The 13,964-nt window shown below is 37.0% G+C and overlaps 1 protein-coding gene across 5 annotated transcripts in view; it reads right to left on the minus strand.

The window, feature by feature from the left end:
- Positions 1–13,964, minus strand: part of NLN (neurolysin) — a 98,048-nt gene that overhangs the window by 24,699 nt on the left and 59,385 nt on the right. For all 5 annotated transcript variants that reach the window (XM_082454503.1, XM_082454507.1, XM_082454506.1 and 2 more), the window contains 3 exons: positions 10,665–10,800; positions 8,247–8,613; positions 224–425 (listed from right to left, as the gene is read on the minus strand). In XM_082454503.1, coding sequence (XP_082310629.1) covers positions 224–425; positions 8,247–8,613; positions 10,665–10,800 — 705 coding nt within the window. The remainder of the gene's footprint in view (positions 1–223; positions 426–8,246; positions 8,614–10,664; positions 10,801–13,964) is intronic.

The raw sequence follows: 13,964 nt of genomic DNA on the forward strand, positions 1-13,964 counted from the left end.
GTGGTATTCAATGAAGCTCTTTCATTAGTGGATCAATCTCTGAGTAAAAGTATGTTGTGAAACATAGTAAGAAAAATTTTTTGTTTTTGCAGAAGGCCTATGAAATTTTTGAACATGTTCAGATTCTGAGAAAGCATGTTAAGAAACATGTTTCTGACATCGGTGGAAAAAAAATCTGGAAAAGCAATTAGTAGGTCTACCATAAAAAAAAAAAATCACTCACCTGTGCACAAATCTGATGCATGACGTGACCAAATTCATGGAAGTAAGTCCTCACCTCATCGTGTCTCAGGAGAGAGGGACGACCTGCTAGTGGCTGTGAGAAGTTCACCACGAGGGCAGCCACAGATATCATGCGGCTCCCATCAGGCAGGAGGCAGCCAGGCTGGAGACCGAAGCAGGCTGCGTGGTTATATTTTCCTTCCCTAAGGAACCAGAATCACAGTGGGTGAGATACAAACACTCTTCTCTGGCAACAACATTGGCATGGCCTCTCTCAGTCATTTAACCATATTTGATAACAGAAGATGCTTTGAAACATTTAATTCACCTTTTACAAAGTAGGTCGATGTTTTGTTGAAATGAAACAACGAAAACTAGACAAACAAAAACCCCACTATCACTTGATATGAGTTATATTTCCAAGGTTTCTTTTGTTGAAATCTTAATATGAATTAAGAATATACACAAGTAGGGTACAGCTGAATGTCCAATTTATTGTAACAAGCTCCTGCTTTTCATCTTCAAAGATAGAGTCATTAAACACTAAATAGTGCTGAAGTAAAAGTGAAATAATGGAGTTTGACTTACTAGGTAGTTTTTCCTTAAGGTTAAAATTGATTAAAAAAAACTGATAAACACTAAAATCCAGACAGTAATATTGTCCTTTTATTCAATGAGGGAAGAATCAGTACTCATAATTAAATGAGCTCCTTTTATAAACCAGACAGGCCTTTTTTGAAAAAGAATGCTTTTAGTTAGCCTTGGAAAAAGCATAAATTATACTATAAAGTCATCTATTCTAGGACAATGTGATACCAGTGATGGTAGCTCTCAAAAGCTATGGGCCATTAGACTTTATTACAGGGATAGGTTTCCTCCCTTTTTCTGTGCTCATAACACGAACGTACATTCAGGTTCAATGTGAATTTTTTAGTTTGATGTTTTGATTTGTATATCTTTTTCTGTATTATCTTTTCTTGGTGACTCATAACTGTTTTTTCCTGAAGTTATTCAGGTAAAACAAAAACAAAAACAAACTAGTCTTTTTACTGCTTCCTATTAAGATGTAGAAAGCTGAAAAGGGCATTGCTCCTATTCTTACAACAACATGCTGGACAATTTGCAAATCACAACTTTTCTTGAACCCATCAGAAAATGAAGGTTGAAAGGCAACCAACCTACAATCTATCTAAGACAGATGCCTCCAAGGAGAAAGAGAAAAGAAGGAAGCACTTTTTTGGTTTTTTGTTTGTTTGTTTTTAACCTGGGGCAGACACTGCAGACACCAGTAAGAAAATTTTTAACAAATTGATAAAGATTGATGGTGGACCAGCAAAAATAGGGAACCACTAGGAGTTATTAGATAAGGGAAATTTTGCATCCATTTGCAGGGTCTTCTCCTTAGACCTCACTGAGTACACACAAAAAGGACAGGGGCAGGATGAGAGCTCTGAGAAAGAATCAGTGCTGATGTAAGCCTGGTGGAAGGGAGCATTGCCTAGATCCATTTCACCTCTCTCCTAGTGGACACGAGCCTTGAACTTCTCATGGAAAGGCAACAAACCCTGTTGCCCTAAGAGCACTGGTAAAAACCCACTGCCACTGGGGGGATGGTAACAGAAAAAAACACTCTACTCCTGAAGGTAGGGCAGGAAAACATCCTGGGCCCAGACCTACAGCTGAGGGTGGGGCAGTATCACTACATAGGTCTACTCCTCAAACCCAGGGTAAGACTGAACAACAGAAAAGACCCTCCCCTTTCCAGGCTAATAGGCATCCAGTAATAAACAATAGCAGTCTACTGCAGGGAGAGGAACAAGAGCATGAAAAGAGACCTGCTCTAAGGCACAGCACAAATGAACAACCTCAAACTAAGTGGAACAGACACTGAGGAAAACTCTGGCAAATAAGCTCTCATCCTAAACACATACAGGAATCTGAAGCTTTGGGTTCACTGAGGTTAACCATAGCAATAACAAGGTCCAAACCCAGCTCAACTACTAAATGGAATGAGTCAAACATTCACATTAAAGGCCTAGCAGAAGTACGTATGTGCCCACTGCCAGGTATAAAAACTATTTACCTTCGTCTTTTCTGTCTAATATAAGTGTCTGACTTCAAAAAAAAAATTGTAAGGCACATGGAGATGCAAGGAAAAAAGACACAATGTCAAGAGGCAAAGAGAGCAAGAAAAATAGACTCAGATATGACAAAGATGTTGGAGCTATCAGACAGAGTATTTACAATAACTTAAATGTTAAATGTTAAAGATTCTGGAGGAAAATGCACAGTCAGATGGATAATTTTGGCAGAGAGCTGGAAACTATGAGAATAAAATGAAAATGCTAGAACTAAAAAGCACAGTAATGGGGATGAAGAATGCCTTTGATAGTCTCATTGATAGACTTCCCACAGCCAAGGGAAGAATCACTGAACCAAAGGATAGGCCAATAGAAATTACCCTAAAACACAAAGATTTTTAAAAGGGTGCCAAAAACAAAACAAACAAAAAACAAAACGAAGACTCAAGAGCTGCAGAACAATATCAAATGATCTATTATATATGTAAGTGGAATTTCAAAGGAGAATAGAGAACAGGATAGAAGAAATATTTGAAGAATAGCTGAGAATTTTCCAAAATTAGGGAACTCCCTGGTGGTCCTGCGGTTAGGACTCTGTGCTTTCACTGCCAAGGGCCTGGGTTCAATCCCTGGTTGGGGAACTAAAAGCCTGCAAGCCGCGTGGTGTGGGCCACAAAAAACCCCAAAAAACCAAAAGAATAGCTGAGAATTTTCCAAAATTAACAACACTAAACCACAGATCCAACAAGTTCAAAGAACACCAAGGAAGACAAATACAAAGCAAACAACCAAAAAAAGAAAAAAGAAAAAAAATTATCCCATATGCCTAAGTGTATGGAACTGCTGAAAGAGAGGAACAAAGAGAAAATCTTGAAGGCAGTCAGAGGAAAAGAACACAGTACAGAACACAGTAAGAACACAAAAAAGAACACAGTAAGAATTACAGCCAATCTCTTGTCAGAAACTATGCAAGCCAGAAGACAATGGAATGCCATCTTTAAAGTACTGATAGAAAATACCTGTGAACCCAGAATTCTATAAATAGTAAAAAATATACTTCACAAAAGAAATTAAAGGAAAGACTTTCTCAAAAAAAACTGGTATATATTACCAACAAACTTTAACTACAAGAAATTTTAAAGGAAGTTCTTCAGGCAGAAGGGATGTGATACCACTCTAAACTTGTATCTACAAAGCAATTAGTGCTGAAAATATAATAAATGAAGATATATTACAATCTATTTTGAATTGCTGTGAATAATAGTTGACTAATCAATAACACTAACAATGCACTGGGTGTTAAGCATATGTGAAAATAATATGTAGGCCAACGATAGCACAAATGATAAGAAATATAATATAATATAACTTGAAGGTAGACCATGATTAATTAAAGATATTGATATATACTTTAAACCTTCAGGCAATTTTTTAATTTAAAAATATTAAAAGGAGATGTAAATAATAAGCCAATGGTAGATACAAAAATAAATCATAAAAAAACCTATCAACCCAAAAGAAGTCAGAAATGGGGTTAAAGTATAGATGGGACAAAAAGTAAGATGGTTATACTAAATGTAAGTTTCCTAAGCACGCCAATTAAAACATTATTAGAGTGGATAAAAAAGCAAGCACCAAGTACAGTGTCTATAAGAAACCCACTCTAAATAAAAAGACAAAGGTAAAAAGTTAAAGGATGGAAAAAGATACACTATGCAAATGCTAATCAAATGAAAGCTGAATGGCTATAGTAATAGCAAACAAACAGAACAAGGAATATTACTAAAGATAATAAGGAACATTATATAACGATAAAGGGGACAGTTCTCTAAGTAGATATAACAATTCCAAATATGTATATAACTAAAAGCAGAGCTTCAAAATATACTAAACAATTCAATATCCTGTGACAAATCATAATAGAAATGAATATAAAAAAGATTGTGTATATATATGTATAACCGAATCACTTTGCTGTACAGCAGAAATTAACACAACATTGTAAATCAACTATACTTCAATTAAAAAAATACATGAAGCAAAAACCGATAGAACTGAAAGAAGAAATAGACAAATCACTTAGAGACTTCATTCCTTTCTCAGTAATTAATTGAACAGGCTGAGAGAATATCAGCTCAGATATAGAAAACCTGAACAACATTATCGGTCATCTTCACCTAACTGTCATTTATAGAACCCTCAACCTAACAACAGAAAACAAATACTCAAGTGCACATGGAACATTCACCAAGACTAATTACATGTTGGCTGTAAATCAAAACAATTTAAAAGAATTCAAAGGATATAAAGTACATTCTCCAACAATAACAGAACCAAACTAGAAATAACAGAAGGCTAGCTGGAAAATACCCAAATATTTGGAAAGTAAAAATATACTTCTATAAATATAGTCAACTTCTCTTTGACAAAAGGGCAAAGGCACAGATAAAGACAATGGAGCACAGACACTTTTTTCAACAAATGATGCTGGAACAACTAGAAGTCCACATGCAAAAAAATGAGTCGAGACACAGACCTTACACCATTCACAAAAAATAACTCAAAAATGGATCACAGACCTAAATGCAAAATGCAAAACTACAAAATTCCTAGAATATAACATAGGAGGAAATCTAGATGACCCTGGGTTTGGCAATGACTTTTTAGATGAAACACCAAAGGCACAATCCATGAAAGAAAAAAAATCAATAAGCTGGATTTCATTAAAATGAAAATTTTCTGCTCTGAGAAAGACACTGTCAAGAAATTGATAAGACAAGCCATAGACTGTGAGGAAATATTTACAAAAGAGACATCTGATAAAAGACTGTTATCCAAAATATACAAAGAACTCTTAAAATTCACCAATAAGAAAACAAACAATCTGATTAAAAAATACACCAAAGACCTTAACAGACACTTCCTCAAAGGAGATACAGAGATGGTAGTTAAGTATATGAAAAGTTGTTCCACATCATATGTCATCAGGGAAATGCAAATTAAAACAACAATGAGATACCACTACACACCTATTAGAGTGACCAAAATCCAGAATACTGACAACACCAAATGCTGACAGGGATGTGGAACAATAGAAACTCTCATTCATCGCTGGTGGGAATGCAAAGATGGTACATGCACTCTGGAAGACAGTTTGGTGGTTTCTTACAAAACTAAACATACTCTTACCATACAATCTAGCAATTGCACTCCTCGGTATTTACCCAAAGGGACTGGAAATTTATGTCCACACAAAAACCTGCACATGTTTATAACAGCTTTATTCATAATTGCCAAAACTTGGAAGCAACCAAAATGTCCTTTAGTAGATGAATGGATAAATAAACTGTGGTATATCCAGACAACGGAATATTATTCAGTGCTAAAAAGAAAAGAAATGAGCTATTAAGTCATGGAAAGACATGGAGGAACTTCAAATGCATAATGCTAAATGAAAGAAGACAATCTGAGAAGGCTACATACTGTATAATTCCATCTGTATGACATTTCAGAAAAGGCAAAACTATGGAGAAAGTAAAAAGATCAGTGGTCGCCAGGGGCTGGGGTGGTGGGGTAAGGGATGAAGAGGTCGAGCACAGGGGATTTTTAGGGCACTGAAACTACTCTGTATGATACTATAATGGTAGATACACATATGTTTTTTCAAATCCCAAGAAAGTATAACATCAACAGTGAACCCGAATATAATTTGGGTGACAATGATGTGTCAAAGTAGGTTATAACAAATGTACCACTCTGGTGGGGGACGTTGATAAATGGGGGAAACTCTGCATGTGTGGGGCAGGGGATATATGGGAAATCTCTGTACTTTAGGGTCAGTTTTGCTGTGAATCTAAAACTGCTCTAAAAGATAAAGTCTGTTTAAAATAAATAAGTTAAAATAAATAAATAACAACAACAACAGAAAAGAACTGTGTCAGGCTGAGCTAGGAGTGAGCAGGGACATGGGAAGGGAAGGCAGACAGAGGAGGGGAGAGAAGGGAAGAGAACCGACGGACATGTACACCAGAAACCATGCACTGAATTTGATAACATTTTCAGCCGGTCCAGCCTCTGGATGTTCAATGGGCCCATCAGTGTTTCTGGAATGATTTCATGTAGTTAGACTGAATTGTTTAAACAGGTAAACAGATCTATAAATATTATTTTTACCGGGGAAAACAAACTAATCTGCAAGGTGTTTATCCTGTTATATTTTATACATCTTGGTCCATTATGAAACACCATAAGGACTTTCAACCAATTTAAAAATCAGTGCCATTGAGGGGTTTTTATCTTTCTTTTTTAAAAATAAACTTGATTTATTTAATATCAAAGGTTTCCTTACTCTGAGAGTATGTCTTTTTTACATTGTGTTTATAAAATGATGGTGATTTAAAAAGATGCCCTTACCTGGCAATCTTATGTTGGAACCATTAGAGGTTTTTTTTTCCTGTTGTTTTGAGAATCTCAGTGTTTGATGAATAAAAATTGATACGTGATTTAAAAAAAGAAGAAACTGGTCTTTCCTAACCTACTACAAATATCCTTTTTTTGAGTCAAGTAGACAAAGAAAACAAGAAGCAAGCACGTCAGGTGACAGAAAGTGAATATTAACTAGGTCACTACCCTCACAAAACATCACTCTCTGGTCCCCATACCTGAGTGCTGGTAGCAATGGCCAGATCTCTGAGAACAAAAGACACCAGTTATATCTTGGCAAAGAAACAGCAGGATGGGGTAGCCAGACTTGCTATCTTTGGCCATGGAAAGAGAATCCGGGGACAGTTATAGGAGGCTCCAATGCTGAAGGAGTTCCCCTGAAAGAATTCTTGGCCTAAAACTGTATCCTGACACTCTTCAATTAAAAATAGACTTATCCAATTTGACATGGGTTTATTTTTAGATCATATCAGAAGTGAAAGTAAGTCCATAAAGCAGTGGGATCAGACAACTCTGCCTCCTGTCTGGTTGACAATAGTTAACCAGCCTCCTTCCTGAAGTCATGCAAAATCAGTAGGTTACGAACTTGTATGTGCTGCTGATCTAGAGAGATGCTATTGATATAATTTACTCTGGCCTAGTTAGTAAAATTGCAACAGGCTGGCTTTGTTTTAGAAAGCAGCCTACAGAGAAAGTAATCCAAATCCTTTCATGTCTGATGAAACACTGTGGAGTCCATAGTTACTACATGCTACAGAGACAATAATAATAATATTTTTAATTCTTACTACTGATTGAATGCCCAGGCTGGGTGATTAGCATATACAGTCTAATGCACAAAACAAACCTGTAAAGCAAACATCATTCCCATATAATAGAGGTGGATATAGAGACTCATAAAGGTTATGTCACTCAAGCATTCCAACTCAAGTTTGACTGACCGCCAAGATTTTGCTATTCCTTTATACTGTGCTGCCTTTCAGCCAGACTGAAGGGAGTGGACATAGACTTAAGAGTACTGGCAGACAGATCACCTGAATAATAAACATTTTGAGGTCCATTTTAAATTAAGAAATGCAGGGAATTCCCTGGCGGGTCCAGTGGTTAGCACTCTGTGCTTCCACTGCCGAGGGCCCAGGTTCGATCCTAGATGATGATGATGATGATAGAAGCTCACATTTATTAAGCACTTGCTGTGTGCTGTGTAGTCTTCTAAAAGCTTTGCATGTAATTAACCATTTTAGTCCTTACAACGACCTTACAAAGCAGGTATGATTGGTATTCCCATTTCATAGGACCCTAATATAGGTAAGGAAACTGAGGCAGAGAAAAATTAAGTAACCTGCCTAGTAAGTGATGGAGCCAGACACTCTGGCTTCAGAGCCCACATTTTTCATCCCTTTACTAGGAATCACATATGAGAATTATGAAAGACAAGAATCTTAATCTGGGTAGGAGCTGAATCCCTAAGGTCCCTTCCAACATGGTGATCCTCAGTACCTTGGATAGAGGTCCAAGTAGAACTGTCCTAATACTTCTCCCGTAGCTTTATCCTTCACAGTGTAAAGTGTAACACTTTTATGCCAAACATGAGCATCTGTCACTTGCTCAAATGAAAGTCCCAACAGCTCCTGGTAGATGTTCAGTAAGCCTTCAGTGACCACTTCAATTGGGAAGTATTCCTTGAGGATCTCTTGGTCTACAGAGTACTTGAGTTCTTCTGTCTGAGTCATGTAGTAATATAGATCCCAGGCATTGATTTTCCCATCGTATTCAAGACCTCTCTCTTCACATTCCTTTTTCTTCAAATTCAAAATAAACTCTCGTTCTGCTTCACCCAAGGGTTTTAATTTCTGGCTTAAATCATCTGTGAGGAGAGGGAAAAGTTGGCAATCCATTGCTCTTGGAAGCAAGCATATTCATACATACCACCAGTATTTTAGCATGGTGCTTCCTCCTTTGTCACACTCAATACAGATACGTCAGGAGAAAAGAAGGAAGGAAGGGAGGAAGGAAGGGGAGAGGAAGGGAGGGAGGGAGAGAGGAAAGCAGGCTTTATTATGACAGCACTGCTGTTCTCTTCAGGGTAATTTATTTTATGGCTCTTCACCCCTTTTTTTTTTTTGCACAACCCAAATCAGGCCACAGCTTCCTTACAGCATCAACAAAGCTGAAGTTTATCTCAGAGAACTCTGCCTTAAGAATGTTATAATTCAGGGAACGAAGCGATAGTGAAACTAAACTCATGTACGTGATTATTCTTCAATGAGGTTAGGCTCCTCAGAGACCTAGGGAAAACAAATCAGATGTGACCTGTGGTCAGAATTACTGAAAACTGTTCATCGCCTTTGATAGCCATGGGTTTAGTTAATCACTACCCCATTCCTATGAAGAAGGTCTATTTGGACATGGCAATTCTACTTTTTAGATGGATACTGCAATTTAACACGGTGGTCAGTTTTTGACTATTGCACTGTATTTGGCTAAAGGAGTATGCTTTTATTATGTATTTATTTTCCACAATTTGCTACATATGTAAGATAAAAAGCGTTGCCTCTGTAAGGGGCATCCCCGTGGTGTGAGGTGAAGGCAGCGGCTTGAGGAGTGCTGCGAAACAAAAAGAGGAAAATCACAGAAGATATAGAGAGATGCAATTCTGATTAGAGAGAAAACTGCTTTTAAAAAATTAAGTTAATGAGGTATTATTAAGGAAAATTTTCAGTATACACAGTCACCACTAAAGGAAACATTCTCACCAAAGCTATTAACTCCCCAAGCCAATCTCTTGTATAAAATACATCAGAACAGATGGCAATTACTGGTTCACATCTCTGTTGTTTCCGCTCAGCGGAAAATTCACTGAGGAAAGAACCTTGTCTTAGCCCTTTCTATAGTCCAACCGTGTAGCATGCACACTAATACAGGGCAGTTATTTCATAAATGTCTCCTGAATGGATAAATGAATTATATAATAATGAACAGCTACTATTTGTGCAACACCTGCTACATGTCATATATGATGTCAGCATACACATTAATAATTCAAAGTATGGCCATTGAGAACACAGAGGACTAAATTGCAGGCTGCATGATGATTCTGACACATTATTAATCATCTCCAACTTAACTAAGCTAATAAAATTACACACTAGTTGTTAAAGGTGAATAAAGTCTGAAAGGGGTCAATGAGAAAGTTAAAAAATAAATCATACTCTGGTAAACTCTGATTAGAGAAGATTAAAACAAAAATTAGTATTTTTGCAATGGTTATGTTTTTCAACCATTTTCACTAAAATGAAAGAGAAAACCAGAGTGACTGTTGGAATAGTGACACTGAGATTGAGAGGGGTAAGGGTGATAGAGTGCCACTGACTAAATGTCATGGACATAAGCTCTATGGTTTTAAAAAGATTAATGAAAAAGTGATTTTAAATGAATGTGAAGATAGTTATTAGATAACAGTTTTTTTTTATTTAGATAACAGTTTTGATGCATATTATTTTATATTCTTTTATGTATTAACAAGTGGCTTCTGGAATATAAAATACTTTTTGTTTCTATATGCTCTATTTTCATTTATGTCCTATTTGTCAGCTTATTTCATACAACAGACTAATCCTCTCTCTGTAGGTCCCTAGATATCTTCTTAGAAATTAATATAAAAATCCCCGTCAAGATACAAATAGAATGAAGCAAGGACCATAATAGTAATATAAACAATGAGCAACTCTCAGGGCCAAGCACAGTATCTAACATATAGTAGGTGACCAATACATTTCTCTTGCATGAATGAAAAGCAGAATGTTCTCAAGGGCATATTAAGTTCTGAGGCCCTCTGTCAAGTTGGTACTATGCAGCAAAACAGTCACAGAAAAAGAGAAATGGCAATATACAAGGGATTAAGAAAAGAAGACTAACCTAGAAAGGCTGTTACATGGCTTGTACTCTTCGCAGTATTCATTTCAAGGACAAAGTCAGCATGTGTGCTATAGCCGAGCAGTTTGGCTACTTTGGCCCGCAGTGGGAGTAGCTGATGCAGGATTATGGTGTTTTCCTGGTAATAGACAACAATAATAAAAACCAAAATAAAGGTTAATAATTAACTGGATCCAAAGCACTAAAAAGAAGAGTTTCTACATTGCTTTCAGGTTGGTAAAACTGTCAAATATTTTTAGACCATCTCAACTTCTAGTAAGTTATTCCATTTCAGTGTTGCAGACTTTTTTCTGGATTCATGATCCAATTTTATTTCTGAAATAACTGACTTTTTAAGTCTCAGGAGATAGCTATGAAGGTCTTAACAAAATTTTAGGCACTGCTAAATTTGAGTAAAAACATATTCTTTTTTTTTTTTTTAACATCTTTATTGGAGTATAATTGCTTTACAATGGTATGTTAGTTTCTGCTTTATAACAAAGTGAATCAGCTATACATATACATATATCCCCATATCTCTTCCCTCTTGCATCTCCCTCCCTCCCACCCTCCCTATCCCACCCCTCTAGGTGGTCACAAAGCACCCAGCTGATCTCCCTGTGCTATGTGGCTGCTTCCCACTAGCTATCTATTTTACATTTGGTAGTGTATATATGTCCATGCCACTCTCTCACTTTGTCCCAGCTTACCCTTCCCCCTCCCCATGTCTTCAAGTCCGTTCTCTAGTAGGTCTGCGTCTTTATTCTCGTCCTGCCCCTAAAAACATATTCTTAAGGACTATACTGATTCCACATTTAGTCTCATCAGTACTGCACCAAATATTGGTACTTAAAATTTTTCTTTTATTGTGGTAAAATATACATAATACAAAATTTACCACTTTAACTTTGCACCCATAAGTATGGCTATTTAAAAAAAAAGGAAGGACTTCCCTGGTGGCACAGTGGTTAAGAATCCGCTTGCCAATGCAGGGGACATGGGTTCGAGCCCTAGTCTGGGAAGATCCCATGTGCCGCAGAGCAACTAAGCCCATGTGCCACAACTACTGAGCCTGTGCTCTAGAGCCCGCGAGCCACAACTACTGAGCCTGCATGCCTAGAGCCTGTGCTCCACAACAAGAGAAGCCACCGCAATGAGAAGCCCGCACACTGCAACAAAGAGTAGTCCCCGCTCACCGCAAGTAGAGAAAAGCCTGCGCGCAGCAACGAAGACCCAATGGAGCCAAAAATAAATAAATAAATAAATATTTTAAAAAATAGAAAAAAGGGAAATAATAAACATTGGTGAGGATGTGGAAAATTTGGAACCTTTATATCTGATGAGAGTGTAAAATGGTACAGCAGCTGTAGAAAACAGTATTATGATTTCTCAAAAAATTAAACATAGAATTACCATATGATCCAGAAATTCCACTCCTGGGTATACATCCCAAAGAAATGGAAGCAGAGACTCAAACAGGTATTTGTATACCCATGTTCACTGCAGCATTATTCATAATAGCCAAATGGCAGAAGCAACCTAAATGTCCATCAATGGATGAATGGATAAAGAAGATGTGATATATACATACAATGGAATATTATTCAGCCTTAAAAGGGAAAGAAATTTTGACCCATGTGAAATTATGGATAAACCTAGAAGACATTATGCTAAGTGAAATAAGTCCATCACCAAAGGACAACTACTGTATGGATTCTACTTACATGAGGTTCTTAGATGAGTAAAATTTACAGAGACAGAGAGTAGAATGATGTATGCCAGGGGCTGGGGCAGGGGGGATGGGGAGTTAGTGTTTAATGGGTACAGAGTTTCAGTTGGGAAAGATGAAAAAGCTCTGGAGATGTATGGTGGCGATGGCTGCACAACGATGTGAACATACTTAACGCCACAGAACTCTATGCTTAAAAATGTTTTAGGGATTTTGCTCAAATTATTACAAACATTTTATATATTTTATTTGTAATAAAATGCAAATAATGATATTGCTTTATTGTTTTCTTAACAATAAAGGAAAAAATAATCTCCTAGAGAAAGTAAATAAACATTGAGGTCAAAGAAAAACTACTATTAAATCATCAAATTATTTATAGACATGCTTCTAAGGAAGATCATACTCTGAGGTCAGACTACCAGGGTTCAAAATTTGGCTCCACCATTTACTAGTTGTCTAATTATTGGCAAGTCCCTTAATCTTCCTAAGCCTCAGTTTTCTCATCTGCAAGATGTAGATAATAAAAGTAGCTACAACATAGGGTGATCATGAAGATTAAGTGAGAATATAAGTAAAATGCATAGAAAAACGCCTGGCACAAGAGCAAACACCATATAATTATGTTATTATTATTTTAAAATGAGAATGGAAACATGGATATGAGAAACACATAATACATTTCTCCAAGTTCTAAAGTTAACTAGTTTGAGTCTTTCAAACTAGTCTTGGCCCCCTTCTTCAGTTTCCTTAGACCTTCTCCCTAGACTGCCAATTTTTTCCTAATATCTATTCCCCCATTCTTCCTTTTAGTAACAGAATTCTCTGAGTTTTTGCTGGACACACGGTCACCTGACTACCTTTCCCAGCCTTTCTTAAAGCTAGCTGTGGCCATGTGATACACAATGGGACAATGGAATACGAATGAGGCGATAAGTGAAATTTCTGGGTCATCTCTTTATAGATGCTTGTCTCGCTAGCTGTGAACTGAAGATGAGAACAATGACCTTGGAAGCCATATACTAAGGACAGCAGAGCTGTCTTCCAGCTCTGGACCCCTCACCTCTGTACTGTTAGTTGCAAGAGAAATAAACCTTAAAAAAAAAGTGTACTAAAACATACCTAACACAAAATATACCATTTTAGCCCATTTTTAAGTGTACAATTCAATGGCACCAATTACAATTTACACTGTTGTGCAACCATTACCCCTGTTTCCAAGACTTTTCTAACACCCTAAACAGAAACTTGGTAACCATTAAGCAATAATTCCCCAGTCTCCTAGCCCCTGGTATCCACTAATCCTTTCTGAAGAAAAATAATTTTTAGTTTATTTGAGTCACTGGGCTTTTGGTTGACTTTGCACATTTGTTTAACCTGTAGCCTAATACCCACAGAGACTAATAGTAGGAATAGGGTGCTGCTATAACCCAAATGAAAAGTGTACAGGAATGGAAGGTGAGGACACAGATGTTGTCAAGTGGGAAGCTGGTAATCCTCATGATATCATGGATAACATTTGTTAAAATTGTTACTCGCCATAACTAGGAAGGCAGGCCAGTCACCTACTGGGT

This window comes from Balaenoptera physalus (genome assembly GCF_965194825.1).
Source record: "Balaenoptera physalus genome assembly, chromosome: 3".
NCBI lineage: Eukaryota > Metazoa > Chordata > Mammalia > Artiodactyla > Balaenopteridae > Balaenoptera > Balaenoptera physalus.